Source organism: Antennarius striatus, chromosome 8 (assembly GCF_040054535.1).
Source record: "Antennarius striatus isolate MH-2024 chromosome 8, ASM4005453v1, whole genome shotgun sequence".
Lineage (NCBI taxonomy): Eukaryota > Metazoa > Chordata > Actinopteri > Lophiiformes > Antennariidae > Antennarius > Antennarius striatus.
The window spans coordinates 19,043,980-19,065,000 of record NC_090783.1 but is presented as its reverse complement, the minus strand read 5'-3'; the positions used below and the strand labels follow the sequence as shown (position 1 = coordinate 19,065,000).

The 21,021-nt window shown below is 39.9% G+C and overlaps 2 protein-coding genes and 1 pseudogene across 3 annotated transcripts in view; 2 read left to right on the top strand and 1 right to left on the bottom strand.

The window, feature by feature from the left end:
* crmp1 (collapsin response mediator protein 1) overlaps positions 1-4,975 on the bottom strand; it is a 14,516-nt gene extending 9,541 nt beyond the window's left edge. The window contains exons 1-6 of the mRNA XM_068321122.1: positions 4,564-4,975; positions 3,223-3,311; positions 2,838-3,022; positions 2,574-2,738; positions 1,845-1,906; positions 1,662-1,742 (exon numbers count right to left, since the gene is read on the bottom strand). Of these exons, the coding sequence (XP_068177223.1) occupies positions 1,662-1,742; positions 1,845-1,906; positions 2,574-2,738; positions 2,838-3,022; positions 3,223-3,311; positions 4,564-4,887 (906 nt within the window). The 5' untranslated portion in view covers positions 4,888-4,975. The remainder of the gene's footprint in view (positions 1-1,661; positions 1,743-1,844; positions 1,907-2,573; positions 2,739-2,837; positions 3,023-3,222; positions 3,312-4,563) is intronic.
* Positions 197-305, top strand: LOC137600870 (U5 spliceosomal RNA; annotated as a pseudogene).
* A 1,917-nt stretch (positions 4,976-6,892) lies between the features above and the next one.
* Positions 6,893-20,305, top strand: wfs1a (Wolfram syndrome 1a (wolframin)). Of its 2 annotated transcripts, XM_068321121.1 has the most exons (13): positions 6,923-7,019; positions 7,549-7,640; positions 7,735-8,304; positions 9,995-10,074; positions 15,907-16,051; positions 16,148-16,321; positions 16,683-16,760; positions 16,836-16,969; positions 17,078-17,215; positions 17,365-17,610; positions 18,108-18,386; positions 18,833-18,996; positions 19,120-20,305. In XM_068321121.1, exons 3-13 carry the CDS (start codon positions 7,767-7,769, stop codon positions 20,303-20,305), a joined length of 3,162 nt encoding a protein of 1,053 aa, XP_068177222.1. In that variant the 5' UTR covers positions 6,923-7,019; positions 7,549-7,640; positions 7,735-7,766. The 2 variants fall into 2 exon arrangements, with proteins under 2 accessions (XP_068177221.1, XP_068177222.1); XM_068321120.1 differs by lacking the exon at positions 7,549-7,640 and having other exon boundaries at positions 6,893-7,019.
* Positions 20,306-21,021: the final 716 nt, after the last annotated feature.

Genomic DNA, 21,021 nt, shown 5'->3' with positions numbered 1-21,021 from the left:
CAGTTTTTTTAGTTTGATAAATGTTAAAAGGTTAGATGTTTCTTTGTTCAGAAAACACACTACTATTGAAAATCTTCTCTACGTGAATCTCTTTTGAATTTTGTGTCAACGTGATTATTTTGTGATTTGACTTTTATGAATAAACGTGATGTTAAAAATCAAAGTCAAAATCCCTCTCTCTATCTCTCTCGCTCTCATTCTTGTTTCACTTCAGATCGTATAAATATTTCGCCTTTTACTAAAGATTTCCGTGGAGTGGAACAAGAGTTTTACTAAATTTTGTGATGCCCTGCGAAAGCGGGGCCACCTTTCTCTGTGAAAAATTTAACACAAAATCTGCAATATTGATAATTTAAGTCTGGAGTGTCCTGGACCCCAGAACGTGTTTGACATAGTATGTCTGTGGCATTGATCTGTCAGAAGTCATTAATTATAAAAGTGAAGTCTGTGCCATCCACCTAATGGAACACATATCACAATAAATACTGTCTGTTAAAACAATCTCTCTCTCTCATTTTCATTCATTCATTTTCCAACCCGCTTAATCCGCTAACGCAGGTCGCGGGGTAGCCAGTGCCTATCCTGGCAGTCTCAGGGCGTGAGGCGGGGGACACTCCGGGCACGACGCCAGTGTACCGCGGAGCCACACAGAAACAAACAAGCATTCACACACACACTCACTCCTATGGTCAATTTGGGACCGGCCAATTAACCTGAAGCGCATGCTTGTGGAGGTGGGAGGAAGCCGGAGAACCCGGAGAGAACCCACGCAGACACGGGGAGAGCATGCGAACTCCGCACAGAGCGGGACTCGAACCCGGGTCCGCCGTGATGTGAGGCAGCGGCGCTAACCACTGCGCCACCGTGCCGCCCCTCTCTCTCATTTTAAAAATTAAAAAAAAATCAATGTCTCTCTCTCTCTCTCTCTCTCTCTCTCTCACTCTCTCTCTCTCTCTCTCTCTCTCTCTCTCTCTCTCTCTCGCTCTCTCTCTCTCTCTCTCTCTCTTGGCAGGTTCTAAATTTTCTTCTGGGCCAAGCAAAGATGGTGATTTATTTAGGCAGGAAAGAAAAGGTTGACAGTTCATCTGACTGCAGTACAGAAGCCATTTAACAAAGAATGTGTCAAACAAGAATCAGAATCGACTTTAACTATTTCAGAGCAATGAATGATTTAGGTACTATGGTGTGTCAAAGGTGTCTAATGTTTCGTGTTAATGAACTTATATTCAGTCAGTGTTTTGTTTAATTCAAGTATATTTTCCCCACATTTCATATGATGTGTTTTTTGAAGTGTGAGTTCCTGTTTGAGTGAATTTCTCTTGGATATTGTTAACGTAACTATCTTGTAATATCCACTTCGTGAATAAATGTGATTTTAAAAATCAAATTTCTCTCCCTCTCCCTTTCTTGCTTTCTTGGTCTCTCTCCCTTTCTCTCTCTTTCTATCTATATGAGGAAGACTAGAGGAGCAGTTTAGAAAAAAACAATCTGGTAGCCTAATATTTAGTTCAATCATGATAAAGTACTTTTAGCGTAAGCGAACCACAGTTAACTGTCATGTATGCAGGACTACCAATTCTAAATGAATGTGACATATAAGTGCAAGTTATGGTTTGCCATTTCCCACTAGCTAAAAATAGATGAGATTATAAAGCGCTTACCTGGGCGATCAAGTCTCCATTCTCTGCATGAACCAACGCCACAGCACCCAGCTGCTTCAGGAAGGAGAAAGCCTCATATAGCTTGGGAGTCCAAGGAGCAAAAAATTAATTTCATAAAATGGAAGAGCAGAATATCACAGTTTGTGCAATTCTGCATTCATTATTAATGATTATGAAACCTACCTCAGAATCTGACATCTGATATGTGTCTTTATATGCCATGTACACTTGGAAGGAGTTGATACCTGAGTGTGGTGACAGACTGTGTGAGTGTAGCATAGTGTAGCCACACTTAAAACTTAAAACTATAGACAACGCAAAGCAACAGCTCTCAATTTTACGTCATAAAAGATTGGATTTAAATTTCCAAGTAGTCATGATGACAGCTACCTCGAAAGTACCCCCAAAATTGATCATTCTACTTAAAACAGATTACGAGCAGAAAAGTGTACATTACCACCACGAATACAAAGCATTTCCACTTTGACGTCACAGTAAAAGTCTTCTTCTCAATTCGGCTTTTCCATTCAGGGGTCGCCACAGCAAACCCAGTTGCCTCCATCTAACTCCGTCTTCTGCATCCTCTTCTCTCACTCCAACTATCTTCATGTCCTCTTTCACTACATCCATAAACGTCTTCTTTGGTCTTCCTGTAGACCTCCTGCCTGGCAGCTCAAAACTCAGCATCCTTCTACCAATGTGTTCACTATCTCTCCTCTGGACATGTCCAAACCATCTCAGTCTGGCCTCTCTGACTTTATCTCCAAATAACTTTATCTTCACAATAAAAGTATTCACTGTTAATTTAAACCTGTCCTAAATGTTCTTATGAGATGATTCAAAGATAGAGGTGAACCAGAAAAAGACTTAAAGCAGCCCTGAAATTATTCTGAACTCTAAAAGACAATGTACCTTTCTCGTGCACCAACAGCTTCAACTCATCTTTAACAGCCTCATTCCACTGGGGGATGTCCACATGCATGGAGTAATCGCAACATGCTTTCTTATCAGCAGCTTCTTGCCAGGATTCAAATGCCTCCAGGAGACTGGCCCCAGGCTCAGGGGTCACATGGTCAACTGAAATATGGGAGGAGTCAAAGGTTAAGAGGAAAAGAATGCAAAAAATTGTTTAAATGGATATGTGTCATAGCTGACTCCACAATCATGTACACTCACTGATCATTGTGGTGCCCCCAGCAAGTGCAGCCTTGGTGCCCTGGAGAAAATCATCAACAGGCTTTATCCCCAGGTAAGGTTTCATCAGGCAGGTGTTGACATCTATCCCTCCTGGTATCACCATGCGACCGTTTGCCTCAATGACCTTTACACCCCCAGGTACGACCAGATTCTCCCCAACTTGACTGTCAGGAATCAAATGATATGTGCATGCAAAAGGTTGGATGAAAAATGCCAAGATGATTGGATGAGATGTATGTATGGATTTGTTTGTGGAAGATGAAAAGATGTGCAAGAGTATAAATTTACAAAATAGTTATTGAAAGTAAAAAAATCAGGAATTTATATTCTTCTTAGTTTGTTATTAAAAGGCTGATATACGCACTTGATGAGCCCATCCTCGATATAGACATCTGCATAGAAAGATTGGTCATCATTGACCACCCGTCCTCCTTTGATCAATAGCCTTTCATGCTACGTGGAAAACAAGAACATAAGGAGAGGAAGAGGCAGGCGGTGTTGAATTTGATTCTGACATTCTGATTAATTTCATAGTCATTTATGTAATTAATTTCTCTACAGCAATATTATGGCACAGAATAATAGAAGAGTGTGGAACAAAATGCACTCCTCACACAATTACTACCATACTTTGTGTCTCACCTGCGGTCATGTCAGTGCTGTTTGCCTTCCTCTTTTATTTACTTAGCTATAATTAAAGATCTATATGGATCATAAGCATAATTAAATAGCAAGTTAAATATTTAAAACAAAAACTGCGGAAACTATGCCTCCAAGCTTAGTACAGAAAGTTTTCTCTCATAAACGAATGAATCCAGTTCCACACCTTTGTTTCATGAAAATCTTGATTCTCGTGGAAATTCCGGGTTGGACAGAATCAATCCATTTGACACTCTTTTCCTCTTTATGTAATTGTGATTTAGAGGTTGCTTATTGCAGTCAGGAGAAGGAAAGGGCCTTCTGCTCTTTGCCACCTCACTAAGAATTTAATCCCCTTCCTGTTGGCATTGACAGTGAGGATTTACACACAAACGCAGAGCTTCTCGGCGGCTGTCACTTACCGTCAGGTTGGGGATGCTGTTATTCCCGTGACAACTGGTCTCAGACATGCTCTGTGCGCCGTTTTGCCCCGCGGGCAGTCAGCTCACAGAAAGACAGCCACAGTGAGGCTCTTTCTCTCTATATGCGTTTGTGGGGGGTTTTTTTTTTTGTATGTGTGAGTCGCAGATCGACGAATTCGCCGCCATACGGCTGAGTCAGATTGCGCGCGCAACGCGCCTGGCCGTCTGTCGCTGTCCAGCTCAGCACCACAGATAAATAAAGGCATTTACTGTGTTGTACCTGGCAGTACGTCTCCGTCTTAATGGAGATGTTTTTATTTTTTTTATTTTATTTTAATTTGTGAGTTGTGTATATAGTAAATCAAAATAGCCAAACTGCAATGCAGCACAAATCTTCATCATTTATGCAGACAGATATTTGTTTCGGATCATAAACTGAGGTGAGGTGTTAGGAATTCATTTAAGTGGGACTTCTTCAGGTGTTTTAGGTAAACGCAACAAGCTCTACATGCAACAGATATTTATACTTTCAATCGTTAAATCTGATAAATCCTTTTTTTTCCAAAGGCGGATAGTCTACCAGCAGACAGACACCCCTTGGAGGGCCTAACAATGAAGACATGCAGTGAACTCGTCGGTCCTACCTTCACCTCTGAGCCCTCGTTTCCGGATGAATGTCTCGTCTCAACACCTGTGCATCCGTTCCTGGGCGAGCTGGTCACCGGCTCCTCCACAGGCGGTTTATCACCGACATCCAAGAGCCTCTCCCGGCTCCCACTTCTCGGGGTGCGGCTTCCTTTTCTCGTCACCGCGTAGTTATCGAAGTCTATAGTCTTGCTCTCATGCGCGCCTTCCCCGGAGCTGAACATCCCGAAGCTTTTCCTCTGCTTCGGCTCGGACCCGATCGGTCCCGCCAGGTACACCGGCAGCTCATCCTCCCGGTTCCACTGCCTTCTGCAATCAGACATTATGGTTTCCACGGGAGACGTGTATTTACCCAAATCTGAAAGCGATGGAGAGGAGAGCCTGGTTTGTTTTACGTCTAACTGGGTCACAGACGGCCCCGCCTCTGAAGCGATGTGACAGGGAAGCTGTGGGGCGCTATGGGGGCGTACAAATCACACCCTACTAATGGGAATGACCTCAACCCTTCTTCTTCCCTTAATGCAGTGTCATGACGTGGTGATGGCGTCATCAGGTCACATTAGGGGGTCAAACCAGTCAGTGTCATCATTTAATCTACATCTGTGGGGCTGACAGATTGATGCGTGGTGTCCTCAGAGTTAACAGCTATTCTCACGGGGGGGGGGGTTTGCTTTTATTCTGTGCCTAACCGTGTCTGCTCAGTGGTTAGGGGTAGGGTTGGGGTTTGGGAGAACCGGACTCGCACTTCCCACAGTCATTGGGTTGTTTGCTGAGGAACTGGGAAGCCGTTTTCCCACCAGGCAGTCCTGTTGCCAACTGATGCTCAATAGGTCTAAATGAACTGAATGAGTTTTATCATTAATAATTTTATCATTCAGTTCAAAAACATCAAACATCAATTGCAACCCTTTTTTGCCATCAATAACCAACTATTCACAACTACAGGCTGTATCTTAGCCATGTCGTATTTAATTGAGAGAGTGTAATGATTTTAGCCTGGGTTAGTAGTAATAATTTCAACTAACTAACTAAATGTTTGCGCAATTCACTCTGCACAAGTTCAGTTGTTGGTCCACATTTGAACAACTTGTTACGGACAGGAGATTTCTATTTGTATCAAACAAAAAAACCTGCACTTGGGGTTGCAATAGGTTCAGTCCACTAAGTTTTGTGCTGGGGACCAAAGAGGCCTGTGTCTGGCAAAAAAAAATTGGAGTGTGAGCAATGTTCCCTCTAAACTTTGCGCTTGTGCGATTGCCCACTATTCACGCATTCTCAACGCACAAGAAAATCTATGCAGTGCAAATAAAATTCGATATAAAGTTCTTAAAATATCTAATATTAAACCTAATCTACTCTAATTAATTAGACCAATAATGTTGTTTTCTGTACCATTTTACATTGTAACTCAATGGGTGATAGGTGTCCAGCCAATGAGGCGATAAGGTTCACTGACGCTACGCAGCCAATCACAGCATTGACGGTCCTGCATGTGCGCCCTACTGTACGAGCCAACGAGAGCGCGACGCAAATGCTAACCCCTATCATGATGAAATGATTGGGCGGCAACACATCAACTCACCAAGCCAAAGTAAAAAAGAAATGAGGTTCTTTTAAGATGGAAGCCAAAATGGCTCAGTAAGGGAGAGACATGGAAAAATGTCTAGTGGCCAGAACTTCTGGGTAGACTCTGGAAGCGTGACAGCATGAGGTTTTCAAGTGAGCTTATTCAAATATACAGGTATAGGTGGGGATTATATTATATTATATTATATTATATTATATTATATTATATTATATTATATTATATTATATTATATTATATTATATTATATTATGTTTTAATTTTTAATTTTACATGACCTTTTACAGTTGTAAAATTTTCACAAATAATGAACAAGTAAGAGTGTAACACAGATACTTTCCAGTTATGTTGAAATACAATGTAAGTTTTGAATAAAAGGTTTTCAGCACCTCAAGATTTTTTCATGATTTTTTCCACCCAGAGCATATTTCCAGTCACAATTGACTCCTTGTATTTGAAACCAAACCATCCACATTCGTTTGGGGATTTCAGATTTACATGTACACCATTTGAAAGTCAATAGTTCATGATCTAAGTCACAGAGCAAAATGTCCAAAATGTTCCAACAGTCTCCCCATTAAAAAAAAGACAAAAACGAATTGATAAAAACAATCCTAATGTAATAACCAATCAAGTAAGTAGTTTATCTGATGGGCAGTTACTTCTCCCTATCTTGGAGGAGTCTATTTCAGGAGGACATGCCATATTATATATAGTTGTGGCGTTGTTGTGGACCAGGCGCGCGTGGGGCTGTCGGCAGTGTCTGGTTTCGAGAACACGAAGCTTATGGTGGACAACAGACACAGGTTTTAAACGCAGGATAAACTTTTGACTTTTTGTATCCTGGAGAGAGACTCGTTGATCCATTGAGTATGTGGTTTTTTTTATCATTTGCTTGGTGATTCTGTGGGTTTAATGAATGTTATTAACTTGACATGGCAGAATTTCCGTTCACTTAAAATCTACAAATTCCAGCAAGAGGCGATGGCGCTAAATAATCTGACATGTAGTATATTTTTTATTTTATTTTTTGAGTGTTGATGCATTTATGAGAACTTAATATTGATAATCTCAGTGTAGAATTAATTATGCTAATCTGTGAAAATACATTCTTGTCTTAATTGTGCACACGTTTTAAATCGTCTGCAGTTGACTGTTAACAGTACTGTCTGGAATTATACAATATTTCCTCCTAGAATGAAGTGAACTAAAAGCATAAATGTATCCTCAAATAAATTGTAAGCTTCTCTGCTTGGTGAAAGTGCTCATCACTTAGGAGAATGTGACTAAATTTTTGGGATACTTTTTTTAACTTCACAATGCTTACTCAAATTGAACATGGTTTTAGTGATATATGTTTACCTGTCAAACCCAGAATATGTCCTGTCTACTTTCAAAGTGATGGTGTCATATTTTCGGTGTCCAGAGGAAGGGTTCCTCCAATTTCAGAGTCCACTACCCAGCTGTGTCTTCATTGATGCATCGTTTAATGTCAGAAATGATTTTGATTTTTTTTAATGCAGTGTGTAGCCGTCATTCATTGCATGAGAAATGACCTGTAAACATCTTATTTGTTGTATTCCAGGGAATACGAAGAAGAATTTCCCATCAACCCCAATGGCTGACAACAGCCAGGGGTCACACCCCATCCTGCATGGAACCTCTCTGCCCTCCCCCATACAAATTCCTTCTTCACCCAGCTCCAATAACACCTCTCCTGGTCACTCTCACACCACCAAATCTCCATCCTCTACAGAAAACCCTTCAGGACTGAAAAAATCATCTTATTTTTCACATTCACCAGCTCACACTGTCTCAGTGGATTCTCTAAAGCCTTTGGAGTCAAAATCTGAAATTGTTTCCCCAAAACTTTATTCTTTGAATTCAAAGCAAACACCACAATCTACTTCTACCAATCCTTCTACTGGGCCAACTGTCCATATGCCATCAGATTCCAAGATTTCACCTTCCTCTCCATCAGCTGTCTTAGCCCATGACACAACTGAAACCTCTTCTTCCTCCACTGTTAGAGGAAGCTCTCCTGCCACTTCTCCTACTGTCCTTAAGAAACCAACGTTTGCCTCTGTGGCCAAAAAAGTGATCGTACAGGAAAGGCTAAGGAGAGATGAGGAGGATGGCAACTGTGAAGAAGATGGTGAGAATTTCTTTAAGTTTGGTATGAAATTGCACACATTTTTTAGCTACTGTTTCATTGCTCTGCTAATGTGATAATCCCTGTATTATGTTAAATGTTTTTTCATGGTTGCAGAGTAACCCTGCCCTACTTTGAATAGGCATAGTCCTGCTTATTCAGATTGCCGCAGTGTACAGTTAATGAATTTTATTCCAGTCATTATAATCTTGTTTTTGTAATGTCTTAGGTCACATCTCTCCATAAATTACATCATACAAAATATTTATGATACAGAATTAATAATAAGTTATTTTATAAGTGGTACTAATGACAATATTGACTTAATGATTGATCAGTTACAAATTTATCTTAGACTGAAATATTGCAGCTATGTCAAAAAGAAAGTTTGGCTCTCTTGTTTTGCCTAGAAAATATCAAGTTTGTATTTATAGTCACAGTCACCGATATTAGTTTGATTCTTCACATTTGTGAAAAGATTCTTTATATTACAGAGATCTCCAAAAGGAGATTTTGTCTCACATCAGATTAATTTTGAATAATGCCATAAGTGAAGACGTGGAATTCGTTTTGCTCAACCGTTACTGGTACTGATACAGCTGTTACAGCTGTAACAGAAATTTAAGTCTTTGCAAGCAGTAATTTATGAGGGGCTGTCAGGGACATAATTCAGAATAAATGCTTCTGAATTATGTCCCTGACGGCCCCTCATAGTTATTGATGTGGCTTAGGAGCTGTTTCCTAGGGACATTTGCATAGACCAATACTGTATACAGAGACATATTTAAAGCCCATACTCTCACATCTGTTCTACATCTGACTTTTACTTGTTATTCTTACTTTTCTCATCAGAGTCTGGGAACATGATATCTGTATAGAAATAAATATACACATGCATTATAATAAATACAGCCTCTATGCAGGCTCGGTAGCACAGACAGAGCTTGGTAGATTGGGAAACAGAGTACATGTGTGTGTGTGAGAGGGACCCAAGTGGAAGAGCGAGGTTACAGGGACAAGAGATCAATTAGGTGGACAATTTTAAGTACTTAAGGTCAACAGTCCAGAGCAATGGAGAGTGTGGAAAAGAGGTGAAGAAGCGTACAGTATCAGGTGTGATGTGTGATAGAAGAGTTTTAGCTAAAATGAAAGGAAAGCTGTACAAAACTGTGGTGAGACCAGCGATGTTGTTTGGTCTAGAGACAGTGTCACTGAGGAAAAGACAGGAGACAGAGCTGGAGGTAGCAGAGATGAAGATGCTGAGGTTCTCTCTGGGAGTGACCAGGAAGGATAGGATCAGGAATGAGTACATCAGAGGGACAGCACATGTTAGAGGTTTTGGAGATAAAGTCAGAGAGGCCAGACTGAGATGGTTTGGACATGTCCAGAGGAGAGATAGTGAATATATTGGTAGAAGGATGCTGAGTTTTGATCTGCCAGGCAGGAGGCCTAGAGGAAGACCAAAGAGGAGGTTTATGGATGTAGTGAAAGAGGACATGAAGGTAGTTGGTGTGAGAGAAGAGGATGCAGAAGACAGGGTTAGATGGAGGCAATTGCACTGTGGCAACCCCTGAAGGGAAAAGCCAAAAGGAAAAGAAGAAGATGCAGGCTTGGTCGCAAGAATTTTTTTAATATCAATCAATTCAGGGTATATTTTTTGATATATTGAGGTTGAAATTTGTACATCCTTCAGATGATGAACCAGAAGAAGATATGTCTTTGGAGCAGATGAAAGCGAGAGCAGATGCTGGTGAGGCCAGAGCCCAGACCAGGGTGAGTGAAAGTACAGTATATGCACTTGGTATTGTTTTTGACCCTGCTGGTCAGACCAGTCCTAAGCATGTTTCTATTTTTAGATGTTTTGAATATGATACACTAAAATCTTGTTACTTGCACAGAAATGATCAGGAACACTGTTATAGTATCGCATTATTGAAATAAATTCTTACAAATAATAAATAAATAGAAGCTGTACTTATTCTGTATCACTAAATAAATGTTAGCAGGAGGGATAGGGAATGTAATCGAACATTGCATTCAAGACTCAGTAGTACTAAAGAGTAAATTTCCCAAGCTGCCTTTGTACAGTAGCTTTAACTTATCATGTATCTGTACATGCAAACCACCAATCTAATTACAGGGGTGTGTAAGAACTGTACAAACTGGTGATTTCTTAAAATTAATTCATATAAAGAAGGATTGGGAGATTATTGCATTATGTTTCTTAGAAACATAGACAGAACATTATTAATGCTGAGCTATGCCAAACGGAGAAATGTCTCTTCTGTCTATGAAAACATGCAGTTGGTGTTAACTGTTGGGGAGGACAGTCATGAAATTAAAGTTAAGATTAGAAAACAGACACTTGATACACCGCTGGGGGCCTTGCTACCATTGGTAATTAGCCATGTTTGAGACACTGATGACCACAGGGAATAAGAAACTGTCTTCACTTGATTCAATGAACTTCAATGTGAACTGAACTACACCTTCAGGATTATGATAGGGATATAAAAATAAATGTGTTAATTTATTTTTCAATGTTTTGTATAGGCAAAAATAATGAAATAAGTGGGGTTATTAATTTATCAAAACACATATATTGATTTCCACCACCATGAAAGTATATAGTCACTGACATATGACTGCTGGCAGCTACTTGATGGAATTTCATGAAACTGGGGGAATTTTGGCAGAATGAAGAACTTACTGAACTTTGAAGTGGATCTGAATAAATGAGGTGATTCTGGGGGGGGGGGTTTCTTGATCTTGGAAAAGATTAATGTCTACTGTAAAAACAAACAACTGGACAACAAAAAGTCTGTAGAAGGATGTGAAGTGCACCATTAATGAACTGATCATATTTCATAGGATCATTTCATTCATGATGAAATGGTGTATCCATGTATTTTTTTTTCATTCCCACAATGTTTTCAAGTACTGTATTATTCTCTTTTCACTGTCTGCTTTTGCCTTTCTTATTTTATAGCCTGCTTTTCTACACTTCTCTTTATTTTTAGGAAGTGTAGATGATAAAAAAAGTAGTAACTGTATCAATTGCTATATCACTATTGCACATTTTGTGAAAATATCAACACTGATAGATTAATTATTATAATGTACATTCATTTAACGATGCATGTAATGACACAGATAATTTTAACAATTGATTTTTGGATCAATTGCTATATCACTATTGCACATTTTGTAAAAATATATCCACTGATAGATTCATTATTATAATTTACATGCATGTTTTAGTATACTCTCAACACATGCACATAATGTATAGTGGAACACTGAGGTTCATGTATCTAAGTTGTGTCCTCTGGAATGTTCTAGCATCCATCCATACATTTTTTGAACCTAAGCTGTGAACGTTCAAAGTGTGTGAATAGAAAAATTAAATAACCAACTACCAAATGGACAAAAAGAATAACTTGTTGAATTAGTAATGACAAAACCTAAGAACCAAAGCTCAAATGCACTCACTGTGTACATATTTGTGGTACAATATGAAGTAAAAGAATTTGACGGAGAGCATATGAGTACTTCTGTAATGAATATGTAATACAATCTTTCAAGAAAAGAAGCAAGTAGAATTTTTGAAATAAGTTGAACAGATAACAAATATTTCATCTTCTTCTTTTCCTTTCGGCTTTTCCCTTCAGGGGTTGCCAGAGTGCATGTGTTGCCTCCATCTAACCCTGTCTTCTGCATCCTCTTTTCCCACACCAACTACCTTCATGTCCTCTTTCACTACATCCATAAACCTCCTCTTTGGTCTTCTTCTAGACCTCCTGCCTGGCAGGTCGAAACTCAGCATTCGTCTACCAATATATGTCCAAACCATCTCAGTCTGGCTTTTCTGACTTTATCTCCAAAACCCCATGTGCTGTCCCTCTGATGTACTCATTCCTGATCCTATCAGGAATTAGTACATTCCCAAATAGAACTCCAAAAGAGAACCTCAGCTTCTTCATCTCTGCTACCTCCAGCTCTGTCTCCTGTCTCTTCCTCAGTGACACTGTCTCTAGACCAAACAATATCACTGGTCTCACCACAGTTTTGTACACCTTTCCTTTCATTTTAGAGGAAAACCTTCTATCACACATCACACCTGACACTTTTCTCCACCTATTGCATCCTCCCTCTACACGCTTCTTCACCTCTTTTCCACACTTTCCATTGCTCTGGACTATTGACTCTAAGTACTTAAAAGCCTCCACCTTCTTGATCTCTTCTCCCTGTAACCTCACTCTTCCACTTGGGTCTCTCTCATTCACACACATGTACTCTGTCTTACTGTGGCTAACCTTCATTCCTCTCCTTTTCGGGACAAATCTCCAACTCTAGCTTTTCCTCCACTTGTTCCATGCTCTCACTGCAGATCACAATGTCATCTGCAAACATCATAGTCCATGGAGATTCCTGTCTAACCTCATCTGTCAGCCTGTCCATCACCATAGCGAACAAGAAGGGGCTCAGAGCTGATCCCTGATGCAGTCCCACCTCCACCTACAGCACACCTCACCACTGTCTTACAGTCCTCATACATGTCCTGCACCACTCTAAAATACTTCTCTACCACTCCAGACTTCCTCATACAATACCACAGTTCCTCTCTGGACACCCTGTCATAAGCTTTCTCCAGATCTACAAAAACACAATGCAGCTCCATCTGACCTTCTCTGTACTTCTCTATCAACATCCTCAAAGCAAATACTGCATTTGTAGTACTCTTTTTGGCATGAAACCATACTGCTGCTCACAGCTGCTCACTTCTGTCCTTAGTCTAGCTTCAACTACTCTTTCCCATGACTTCGCTGTATGGCTCATCAGCTTTATCCCCCTGTAGTTCCCACAACTCTCCACATCTCCTTTGTTCTTAAAAATGGGCACCAGCACACTTCTCCTCCATTCCTCAGGCATCTTCTCACTATCTAAGATCCTGTTGTACAACCCAGTCATAAACTCTACAGCTACCTCTCCTAGACACGTCCATACCTCCACATTTATATCATCAGGACCGAGTGCTTTTCCACTCTTCATCCTCTTCAATGCCCTCCTCACTTCATCTTTGCTACTTCCTGGTCCACAAAAGCCACTTCTTCTAGTCTTTCATTTTCCTCATTCATCAATTCTTCAAAGTACTCTTTCCATCTTATCATCACACCACTGGCACCTGTCAATACACATCCATCCCTATCCTTAATCACTCTAACCTGCTGCACATCTCCCTCCTTACTGTCCAACCTAGCATACAAGTCATCATAAGCCCCTTGTTTGGCCTTTGCTACCTCTACTTTCACCTTACGCTGCATCTCCCTGCATTCCTGTCTACCACCCCCCCTAACTTCTTTCTCTGTATACACTCCTGTACCTCCTCATTCCACCACCATGGCTCCTTATCTACTTTCCTTCCAGTTGACACACCAAGTACTCTCCTACCTGTCTCCCTGATCACATTAGCTATAGTTGTCCAGTCATCTGGAAGCACCTCCTGACCACCCAGAGCCTGTCTTAACTCCTTCCTAAATGTCATGCAACATTCTTCTTTTTCAGCTTCCACTATCTGTACTCTGCCTTTGCCCTCTTCATCTTCCTCACCACCAGAGTTATCCTACACACCACCATCATATGCTGTTTGGCTACACTCTCACCAATCAATACTTTTCAGTCACTGATTTCCTTCAGATTACACCGTCTACACAAGATGTAGTCTACCTGTGTACTCCTACCTCCACTCTTATAGGTCACCCTATGTTTCTGCCTCTTTAGGAAGAAAGTATTCACTATAGCCATTTCCAGCTTTTTTGCAAAGTCGACCACCATCTGTCCTTCTGCATTTCTCTCCTGGATACCAAACCTGTCCATCACCTCCTCAACACCTGTTTCCTGCACCAACATGTCCATTGAAGTCTGCACCAATGACAACTCTGACTTTTAGGTATGCTTTGCATCACTTCATCAAAGTCCAACCAGAATTTCTCCTTCTCCTCCAGCTCACATCCTACCTGTGGAGCATACCCACTAACAACATTGAATATCACACCTTCAGTTTCTAGCTTCAGACACATCACTCTATCTGACACTCTTTTTACCTCCAGGACATTCCTAATAAACTCCTCCTTCAGGATAACTCCTACTCCATTTCTCTTCCTATCTACACAGTGGTAGAACAACTTGAACCCTGCTCCTAAACTTCTAACCATGCTACATTTCCACCTGGTCTCCTGGATACACAGTATGTCTACCTTCCTCCTCTGCATCATGTCAACCAACTCTCTACCTTTTCTTGTTATAGTTCCAACATTCAACATCCCTACTCTTAGTCCTAAATTCTTGGTGTTCCTCTTCTCTCTCTTCCTACGAACACACTTTCCTCCTCTCCTTCTTCGACCAACAGTAGACCAATTTCCACCAGCACCCTGTACGTGAACAGCACCGATGGCGGTCATTGTTAACCCGGGCCTCGACCGATCCGATATGGAAGTCAGAGAATATTTCATCAATGTATAAAAAATAACCCAAAGCACAAAATTATTCAACACATTTGACTTGGATCCCATGTATCATTCCAGAAGTCCAGGAACCTTCTATATCACACAATTGTTCTAATACAGAAAAAAAATACTAAGATAGACTAACATACATTTTCACTGAAAATTAAGAACTGACAAAGTTGGACCTTAAACAACTGAAGTTATGTACAAGAATGACATGGGAGAAAATTTAAACAGTTTGTTATGTGATGGTAGGTGATTAAAACCAATTGTCAGGTGAGGCAGTCTGATGTTTGATGCATAATGAGACAGTCTGACTTTGAAATAGCAGCAAAGTAGGCTTAAGTGACCTAAATGAAACAGTTCAGTACAAGAAAAAAATGCACTAAGAGATTGAATCATGCTGTAGTTAGTGGATGAGGCTGAGGGGCAGTGCAGGTTCAGGATGACTACTTGATGAGTCTAAGGTGTGTCTTTTGTAAAATGTTCTGTCAAGGAAAATGCAGAGACACATGGCAACATGGACACACACAGCAAGAAAGAGGCAGTGTCAGTGGATTTAACAGTCAATGTGGTAGATCAATCACATGCTGACAAGCCCTTAATGATAATTATGCATCATTTAGACCATCCCAAGTGCAGTATGTAGCTCTTTAATGTCAGTAGTGGTGTAATCAACTTGTAATAATGTCTCATGTTGCAGCTGATATGTAGGAGCAGCATTGAGTACCCATCATTCTACATATAAGTACTGTACGCATAACTTACTGTTATTTTGCACCGGGCTTATGTGTCAAACTTCTCATTGTACTGTACTGGTGCTGACAATAACTATGAATCTACTCTAATCTAATCTAATCTAATCTGACCTGATCTAATCTAATCTAATGTGACAAATATATGTGACAGTGATATGCTACATAAAATATATATTATAAATATGATATATATATAGGTATATATACTGTATATTGTGTATGTATATATATAGTGTATATATATATTATATTTTATATATATATATATATATATTTATATTTATATATATATTTGTGTATATAATGAACAATAGCATTATCACACCCAAACTTCTCTTTAGCTGGGACAGCACTACCTGATTCTTGCTGAAGAAAAGGACACAGAGCTAAATAATCACTTGGCTGTTGATTGGCTGATTAAAGGAGCAAAGCAGGGAAGAACAGATGCCGCAAGACTTCTTCAGCGATGTTGGATCAAACAAAAAGGTTCAGAAGTCTTTCATATAGTATTCAGTCCAAGCATGTCCATGTTTGTATATTTATGTCTGAAGCCTATGTTTTTTGCCGGTTAACCTTAACCAGGAATTACACCGGAAAATGAGGACATTGTGAGCAAGTTGGCAATGGAGAGTAAGTTTGAGTTGGCAGTACGTAGGGCAGCCATGACAATGTACTGGAAACTCAACCCAGACAGGAAGAAGAAGGTGGCTGTGGCTGAGATGCTGGAGAATGCCAGCCATGTCAATGCAGTGCAGGGTACGGCATACACACAAACACACACACACACACACACACATACACACACACACACACACACACACACACACACACACACACACACACACACACACACACACTCATGTAAATTATGTCAGGATTACCACCTCATCAATTATTTTGACTTACAACAATCTTGCTTGATGTGCTACACATTACAACATGAAGCTGTAGTATGTTGCTATGTTATTGCTGTCAATTGCTGTTCAATATATCATACTGCTCTTTGTCATTTCAGCATTTGCAGCTGCCATGATGAAGTACTGTATATCACTTTACATGTAGGCTCCCAGGGCAACATTTCAACTCTCTCACAATGATAGTCATTTTTCACCAATAGGTGGAGCTGCAAGCAAAATTCTTTCCCCAACATCAGGTCAGACCCATAGAGTATTGAAGAACATGGTTAGTAATAAGTGTAAGTATCCAACCTGACAGTTGTCTTAATGTATTTAATGTAATGTGTATAATTAACTGCTCTGTGTACTGTCAGCCACAGAACTGGTGGATCTGGACGACTTTGTTGAGATGTCTAAGAAGTATGCACAAGGTATTGTCCCCTCGGGACCTCAAAGTCAGGTCTCAGCCAAGGCTAAAAGTCCTATGCTTCAAGTCAGTGGTAGCGAGGTAAATAAATTAATACTGTACTATAAGAATATAGATGAGACAATTGAAGGACATATTTATAATTCATATATTATTTTTAACCATTACTTTTCAATGTTTGTGTTAAAGGACAAGGCTGAAATGATCCCAACAGGAAGCAGAAAGCCCCACAGATGTTCTTGGGGCTTTGGCAGAAGTGGGATGATTCTAGACTCCAAGCAAACTGGAGCCATTAAAAAAGCCATGGACATTAAATCACGCTTAATGGTATGTCAATCATATTTTGTATTGTCATATATTCTGTTTTGTATCCATAATAAAATATCTGTTCATTTGTTTTTTTGGACAATTGTTTATTTGTTGAATGAAATTCTTTATTATCTTTCCTAATTCTTTATATGATTTGCTGATACTAGATACTGCAGTATCCACTGCATACCATTGTTGAAATCAAAGAGCACCTGGTCGACTGGGCATCAAGGGCTGGAGTCCAGTGGCTGAGCACAATCATCCCAACACAGCATGTCAATGCACTAATTTTCTTCTTCATCATCAGCAACCTCACCATTGACTTGTTTGCTTTTGTCATCCCTTTACTTGTCTTCTACCTCTCCTTCATCTCAATGATTATTTCTACACTGCGTGTTTTCCAGAGCAGCAAGGTGAGCACAGTAGATTGTGGGACTACCTATTCAGTTTGAAAGGAAAAATTACGTTGCTACATATTGATTCATCCTGTCACAATCCCGTTTGAAGTGTATATGGTAAATTGTATTTGGTAAACTGAAATCTAAAATAGACTGGAGAGGTCAGTGGAAACTTGTGACTGATAATAGCTGTACTGATCAGCTGAGTTTCCCTTGGGATCATTAAAGTATCTATCTATCTATCTATCTATCTATCTATCTATCTATCTATCTATCTATCTATCTATCTATCTATCTATCTATCTATCTATCTATCTATCTATCTATCTATCTATCTATCTATCTATCTATCTATCTATCTATCTATCTATCTATCTATCTATTGCTGGTAGTGATCTAGTATACTGTATGTTGTTCACATAAAATAGATTGTGAAGACTTTTGACAAATCTGTTTTTAACCTTTGTTAATGACCTTCTTAATTTGACGTTTCATATTTCCAATTTTTTTAGGCCTGGGAAAACTTCAGAGCCTTTACATCCCTGCTGACACGTTTTGAACCCGGCATAGATGTGGAACATGCCGAGACAAACTTTGGCTGGAACAACCTAGAACCTTACCTCTATTTTTTCTTGTCTGTTTTTTTTGTAATTTTTTCATTTCCTGTTGCAGACAAGGGCTGGATCCCTTGTTCTGAGCTCTCCACTGTAGCCATCTTCTTTACAGCCGTTAGCTACAACAGCCTTAGTTCCACTGCTGCGATGTATGCACGCCGGGCAATGGTCATAGAGGTCAGTTGACACTAATTTAACTATACTCGTTTTTTCAGTCTTTCCACTTTGCATGTTGATTGATTTTGTAACTTTTATTAGAATTCATATACCTGACACCTTGTTTATAGTAAAGTAGCAGAAATTTGACACCTGCAGAAAATCCAAAACATTGACACATTTACAAAAAACAGTCCACCATCTGAATTTTGGGTGTTGCTTTCAACTGTATATGTGTAAGACGATAAATTACCTTGACTGCAAGTATTTAGAAATATTTGTTTTTAATAATTCTGAAACTAAATTATATTGAATCTGAATTTCATATTCTTGTTAAGCATTTGGCTTTTTTTTTTACATCTGCAAAAGTTGAAACGTAGCCAGTTTTGGTTATTGATTCTGATAGACTTAAAAGCAGAAATAATTTAACATTTCAGTCTTGGTTTGCTGTTTTTCTTTTAAATCAGGTAGCATCATCTCTGTGTAGCTTGACACAGTTCTTTCCAGAGAACATGACAGGGCTTCGTCTTTTGGGACGCACATTTGCCACACTGCCACTTGGGGAGTCAGTGGTTCTGAAGCTTAGTCTTCCCTGCCTGCTGTATATTTACCTCTTCTATCTTTTCTTCAGGTGAGCAAGAGCATTTCAGCAGTTCGGTTGATTTAATATGTGTCATCTGCCTTTAACATCAATCTTAGCTACTGTTTGAAAATAAACAATTTTTTTTTCTTTACTGTCTGCTTTTTTGTCCAGCATGGCCAGGATGCGTGGCTTCAGAGGGATTTATTGTTTCCTTGTTCCTTACCTGGTGTGCTTCATGTGGTGTGAATTTTCGGTGGTTCTCCTCCAGAATTCTTCAGCTGTGGGTCTAATCCGCACTTGTGTGGCCTACTTTCTCTTCCTGTTCGCCCTACCTGTTCTGACTTTTGGACTTGCAGCCATGATCTTCATCCAGGTTTTCAAGTGGTTCCTTGAGCTTGAACTGACAAAGATGATTGTGACCCTGGTTGTATGTGCAATCCCTGTTACCCTGAGGCTCTGGACACGGTTCAGCATGTCTATTCTAGATATCTTCAGTTCACTGACCCACCGTGGCCCTGTCAAAGTCATTTTGCTCGGCATCTCTATGATGATCCTGCTATCCTCTATCTATGTGTACCATGCAGAGGGACAGAAGGTGTACAATTCCACTCTGACTTGGAGCCAATATAGCCAAGCATGTGGGCCACCTGCTTGGGAAACTAAAGGCATTGCCAAGACACAGATCTTCTGCAGCCACCTGCATGGACACAGGGTCACTTGGACTGGACGTTTTAAGCAGGTCCGTATTACGGAGACAGAGAATGGTGCACGGTCAGTTATAAACATATTGCCAGTATTCATGGGAGACTGGCTTCGCTGTCTGTATGGAGAAAGGTATCCCAAATGTGAGCCAAAGAATGTTACAACCACAAACCTAACAAGTGATAGATTTACATCCAGTTCTGCATCTGTGTCTGCTCCACTGCCATCACTGCTTCAAATGCAAGAAGAGGAAGAGTTGTGCCAGATTAAGGCTCTGGCTAAAAAAGCCTGCCATATCAAGCGTTTTGACAGCTTCCGTTTTGAGGTGACAGTGGGGATGATCAAAGATGGAGGTGTGGATGACCCAAACAGTGATATAATCTTAATGGCTAGTCATGAATTCCGACAAGTTCTGCTAAACCTAAATGCTGGTAACATGGTGGACTTCAGTATCAAGCTAGAGGGCCGCCTAGGAGCCAAAGCTCCGGTCTTTGAGTTAAAGGCTATTGACTGCCTGGACTGTGCTTTGACATTACCGACTGGAGGCCGACAGGTAAAGATAGAGAAAGACTGGAGACGGACCACAATGAGGGCCCTTAAGTTTGCATTTGACTTCTTCTTTTCTCCCTTCTTGTCAGCAAAAATCACTGCTTGAGAAGAAAGAAAATTAAGAGTAAATGATAATAAGTCACTCTTAATTCTCCAGGATGTCCTGTTTACCATTTCTTTTGATAAAATCATGTAACTGGAGCAACTCATTATGTGAGGAATTTTATCCCAAAAAAACACACAATTTAAGGATACATGCTAAATTCTCAACAAGTATTTGAATCTGAAAATTACTATGTATTTTTATCACTTCTAGTTATTCCAACCATCCATTTTCTTTAAAATGAAAGAACCATAATCATTTCATTTTAGACACTTTCCCCCTTTGCTGGTCATGGGTGTTGCTGAAGCCTATTCAAACTGATAATGGGCAAAAGGCAGGTTACACCCCAGGCAAGTTGCTAGCACAGAGTAAATAGTTGCAAACTTGCTCAACTCTGACTTGATGGTTCCAGATTACATGCAGGAAACCAATGACAGGTGCTGACGACTTAATAACGACAAGAGACACTGTGTATTTGTTAAAAATACATATATTGAATGAGATTTGTAGAAGTTTCTGCTTCTGTATGAAGGTTTTTTTTATGTGTTTGAGAAATGTTTACATGTACAAGATGTGCATGTATTTGGTAGGTGTAGTGAGATGTATATTTATGTACAGCAATTTCTGCACTATTTGACACACTGGATTATAAGGTGCATCTGATTATAAGAGGCACCTTCAATGAATGGCCTACTTTAAAACCGTTTTCACCAGAATAG